This window comes from Rhipicephalus microplus, chromosome 8 (assembly GCF_043290135.1).
Source record: "Rhipicephalus microplus isolate Deutch F79 chromosome 8, USDA_Rmic, whole genome shotgun sequence".
NCBI classification, from domain to species: Eukaryota; Metazoa; Arthropoda; class Arachnida; order Ixodida; family Ixodidae; genus Rhipicephalus; species Rhipicephalus microplus.
The window spans coordinates 60,643,608-60,649,005 of record NC_134707.1 but is presented as its reverse complement, the minus strand read 5'-3'; the positions used below and the strand labels follow the sequence as shown (position 1 = coordinate 60,649,005).

The 5,398-nt window shown below is 47.1% G+C and overlaps 1 protein-coding gene across 1 annotated transcript; it reads right to left on the bottom strand.

The window, feature by feature from the left end:
* Positions 1 to 2,692: 2,692 nt before the first annotated feature.
* On the bottom strand, positions 2,693 to 4,735 carry LOC142768557 (uncharacterized). The gene is made up of 2 exons (XM_075870554.1): positions 3,791 to 4,735; positions 2,693 to 3,227 (listed from the first exon to the last, which is right to left on the bottom strand). The coding sequence occupies exon 1, from the start codon at positions 4,452 to 4,454 to the stop codon at positions 3,870 to 3,872; it is 585 nt and encodes a 194-aa protein (XP_075726669.1). The 5' UTR covers positions 4,455 to 4,735; the 3' UTR covers positions 2,693 to 3,227; positions 3,791 to 3,869.
* Between the last annotated feature and the right edge of the window lie 663 nt (positions 4,736 to 5,398).

Genomic DNA, 5,398 nt, shown 5'->3' with positions numbered 1-5,398 from the left:
GCACCTGGCGGAGAAGATCTGAACCACGCGTTCCTTTTTTGCGTGGCCTCCGAGCTGAGTGCGAAGCGCAGTCAACGCAAGCAGCGCACCAGTGTACGCGAAGGCTACTACCAGGCACAAAAGTGACTGCGGTAACCTCTTTGATTCTAGGATTTCGCGCTGAAAGCGATTGCTGCTAAAGCGAGCGAAGTCTTCCTTGTCCCGTCAGTTCGCATGCGTGAGACAAATGGACAAAGCCAAGAAAGTGTTTCTGTAGGATCTGTGCAATTCGTCGCAAACAGCCGAGTTCCATTGGCGTCCCGCGGGGATAAGGCTACCAAGGAGAAAAATCGAAAGCACCCGCTTCGGAGTAGAACGTTTTCCTCCTTGGAAATAAGAGGATACCCAAAGATGGCCTTCTGGAACTCGGTCCTAAGAGCTGCGTCCACCCAAGGCTTGATAAAACTGAGTTGGTCAGTCTTGCCGGACAAGTCTTTTGGAGAACTGGGGCTGATGAAACGGAGAGCTGTATCCAACAAGGAGTCAAGCGTCTGCCCCAGGAACCCGCGAGACAACGAACTTCAGGAATTCGGCATGTCTTGTCTGCTCCTAAAAAAGCGGACATCAACTTACTTCAGTCTGACGAGGAAGGAGGATTCGCCCTGGTTCCCGAACCACTGTACGAAGAAAAGGTTGCAGCGGCTCTATCAGGGAACTTCTGAGAACTGCGGAAAGTAGCTCCGGCAAAAGCAAAACGAGAACCGTGAGGCTGTATGAAACAGCGAGGGACTCATTAGGTTGGCCCTATCCGGGAGGACGTGCAAAAGTGCCAGCCTCTCTGTCTCCTTCACGGCCAAAACCCACAAGGAGTTATTTCTGTTTCGGAGTATAACTCTAGGCAGAAACTTGTCGGACGACATCTGCAAATGCCTTGACCATTGAAAATACGTTCCTCGTGAGAAATCCCCAGGACGTTTTAGACTTTCTGGGAGATGAGTGCCCTCAAAGTGCTTGTGCGTTTTCGGTAGACGTTAAAGACTTATTTTATTTCCTACCTCAGGACATTTTGTGCGAGGAGGTGAAGTCTGCAACGCTGTGGTGGGAATAATTTTTTGTAGACTTTGTGCAACTAACGTAGACAGCTTTCTTCAACTTCTGAACTTTTATTCGCAGTCGACTTTTCATCACGAGAAAACGACAAATGGTACACTCAAAGACAGGGCATGTGCACTGGGTCATGTTTAGCTCCAGTACTCAGTGGTATTTCATTAGCTCATTATGACAAACGCATACAGCGAGGCTTGGTACCGTTAAGGTATTCCTCTATGGTAATGATTTCTTAGTCATTTATAGTGCGGAACAACGTGACAGATGGCAGGACGCTGATCATAGTTGAGCATTATTTCTGATAACATGACTAATTTGCATGCTGACGGCGGAGTTTCCCAAGAATAACAAACTTTGATTTTTAGACCTAGAGCTTCTGCCAGAACCAGAAAGCCCTGATACATTTTAGTTGAGCGCATTCCAAGCTTATTGAGTGAGGAACTGCGAAAGCACGCGAGATGGCATCAGTGTCAAGGCTTTGTCATCACCAGGTTGAGAGCAGCTTCGGCAGCCTTATTAACAGACATAAGAAAGTAGGCTTTCCCTATCAATTTCTCTGAGGCACAGAAGAGTCACTTCTGAATTAATTAAAGCAGGGAAAAATTAGGAAGCACACAATTCAGGAACAGCCAAACTCGTAAGTTTCTGCCATACTTTATATGCACAAACGTTCACACTGCCTAAAAAGAATTCTTTGAAAAAAAACTAGGATGAAGGTCGTTTTCACAGCAAAAACCATCCAGGGTTTCTATACAAAATTATGAAAAACGAAAGATATTCAGGTATATGATATTATAAGAAGCTTGCAAAAATGTTCGTAGAATGTAATGTAGGTGTTGTATATCGATTTGCTTTATCATGTGGCCGATACTACATCGGTCAGATGGGGCGCTGCATGTCTGAACTATCTCCTTAAGGAGTACGTGGATCTCAAGCGCGGATCAGTGGGCAGCCACCTGGAAAGTGACTGTGCCTATTGTTAGTGCACCCCGATGCTTGATGAATGCGAAGTAATGGCAAGATTGACAAGAGGGCACGGGAAATGAAGCGTTTTTGATTCGCAAGGCGGTAACAGAGTGTGTAAGTGCCCCATTCGGACAATGAGTACAGGTATCTTGTCATTTACACGTAATTTAAAGATTCGTGTAGTAAGATGTTCTGGCATATGCGCCATCATTTTTTCGTTTCTGTGGGTCTTCTTCTCGCCCTCTTGGCTTTATATATACGGCCGCCATCTGTGCGATAATGTGATTGCGAGTGTGCGCTTTGTCCCTTGTGACTTCTTCCTGAAACGTTCTGCGCACCAAGAAAGTATATTTCCTTCAAAAGAAAATTTGTGGCGTTCCACTGTTTGCAAGGCCCACCGTTTCCGGCATGTGATGTTTCGGCTGTCCTGCTAAAACAGATGCAACTTCGTAGACCTTGCGCTGTCACCAGAGCTAGGAAAGTACGAAGCGTCGTGAAACTTGTTGAGGAATGACACGCATGCTCAAAGGGGGGGGGGGGGGTTGATGGCGTATGTTGAAGAGTAAAAATATCAACAATGCTTGAATTTGGTTGGCCACAAGAGACACAGTTGCGAAGCAAATATACCAAAAAGCATGGGTGCATATAAAAGTTCCTTTATTCGACTGCATGGTCGATACCAGGATGTGTCAGCTTGCATAAGACCCAACACGTTTCATAAAACACGAAGTGCGAAGTCTCTCATCGCCTTCGTCACAGTTATGAAGAACATGTAGGTGGACAGCATTAAGCCATTTTGTCGAGGCCTCGTCACTCAGCTAAGATTAAGATGATGTTCCACTACGCATGTGACAACAAATGGTGAACGGATACGATGATGCTCTCTTCCAGGTGGCGCTCACACACACAAAAGGGGCGCTCGAAGAGGAACGCGGCAAGAAATTTAATGTATGAAGCTAAAGGAAAGTGGAAATTTTAGGTTAAAAATGAAACATTGAGTAAAATAATGTTCAACACAGCTGTCACTACAGCTTCAACAGGTGTGGTACTTATCAAGATTTTCGTGGCTGCAGTCTTCGATGGAGATGCGTGGTTATTTGTAAGTCGTCAAGTAGTTTCGGCAAACTGCATGGTTCATGAAAAATTTTGGTCCGTCAAACGACATCGTCTTGATGCTGGAAAGAAGACAACCAATGAAGAATTGTTTAACAAATGAAATAGTTATTCACGGTGGATAACGCAATAAACCGGCTACGGCAGTTATGAAACCAAGCAAATCGCTACTGGTAATAGACGTTACGGAAATTAGCAGTGTTAAATTCAAGGGCGCAGATAAAGACATGTCGGGCTTGCAAGCATCGCTGTGTGTCCCGACGTTAATGGCCGTGGAACCACGTTACCAGTGATGTTACCAGTGACGTTACCAGTGAACCACGTTACCAGCAACGACTGTTCAATGAGCATTACGTTCAATTAAGCAGAAGTGTATAAATCAAGGAAACTGCATCACATAATTTTTCATGCTTGATAGTTACACAGTAAATTCAGGATTGTCCAAGGAACGCTACATCAATAACGGTATAATTAAAAATGAACGTGTTTAGCCACATCTACGCAGTTACTATTCGCGAAAGCAGACCTGTTTGTGACGTTGGCTACAGAGATCACGGGCTTAAATTTTCTTGGCAGAGCAACTACGCCATACATAGAAAGAGAATAGCCCGCAAAAATGACTTACGGTATAAATCGGTGGCCGAAAAGGAGGGACAGTTCACCGCGTTGCCCACGTCTGGCATAGGATGGAGTCGGCGGCTGCATCACGGGAACAATTGGAGGACGCCAGCATACAGCGACCTCAGGTCTCCATAAACGCCGCAACGGTAGCTTCGTGGCGGATTTCCCAGCGTCTGTCGGAGGACGGTTTCGAGTAACGGTGAATGTATGTCGGGAGTTTCGTGTATGGCTACGCAGGGCTTTGTGTACCAGTCGACGAACAAGTAAGGCCTGAAGTCCCTGCCTCTTTCTTCTTCGGGGACGAGCAGGCAGGTGCAACAGACGTTTTCCGTCGCCTTCGCAAACACGCCGTAGACGCGTCTCTGCCGCATTTTTTTCAGGATGTCGCTGATTATATCAGTGGGGTCCTCCCTACGGTCAGCGCGATAGAGAACCCAGGACCCTATGACGCCCAGGCCGGCCATACAGGTAAATAGGTGGGCTGCGCAGTCCAGACGGTCGCGCAGAGCGGCTATGGATTCCAGGTGGGCGCGAACCGCGCTGACTGCTTCTGGTACAGACTTGTCGGCGAGCTTTGGAAGGTCGGTGAAGCCGTCGTTGTCCAAGCACCGCAGTTCGTGTTGCGGCAATCTTGAAAGGTGTGAGCACAGCACTTCCACGTACGCCATGGCTGCCAGTGACCCTGAAGGCGCCTATGGAAGCTGAATGTTGCGTGGAGTGTTGGCCTATGGCTAGAGGGAACCCTCGGTGTACTTGCTGTTGTGACGGAAGCGTCGGTCGTATCTCCTACGCGCGGCGAAGATGCGACCTGGAAGGGTGAAGTGAAGCAGCTTGCGTTCACCTCCCGCTAGTCGAATGTCGATCCTGAGGTTAAAAAGCTTCCCGACCGATGGGGCGTTGGAACATACTTTTTTTTCAGCAGTGTGGCGACAGGCTTCGCTTCGTTCGAGCGTTGGCGGCGGATTGCAATGCAATGCCTCGCCGCAAGGACTTTAATGCACGTGCTTACTCGGCCGCTGGTCACGTGTCTGATAATGAATTTAGCTGGAAGGGGCGTCATTCTGATTTTAAAAAATACAAGCAGCCGTACATCCACGCGCTTAAGGCCTGTGATGTAATTTCCGATAGGTGTTTATAAACCATGGTCTTTCATATCTTAATGCGAAGCATTTCTTAGCGAACTTCGGCGAGTTTGACCCTATCTGCCTATCAATCTATTTAGCTGCCTACGACTTTTAGCTCTTCTGGCTGTTTGTACAACGGGATATATACGACGTTTGGTATGGCATAACATGACTGTATGACGGGCATAACTGACTAGTCATATCATGAAAATCATGGCATGTATGTCATGAATGTCGGGGTTTACATGTCATGGTCTTGCTGTTCCTGCGGTAATTTGTCCACATGTAATATCGCAAAACTGGTATGGCACGACATGACTGCATGACGAACATGATTTACAGACCCTCACGTGGAAATCATCACATGCGTGTCATGTAGGAACATGACTGCGTGCCACGCTCATGATGCGCTCGCGGTCTTTTCGCTAGCTTCACGTACACCAAATTTGCTATTACGTGACATGCATGGACGACGAAGGTAAACGACA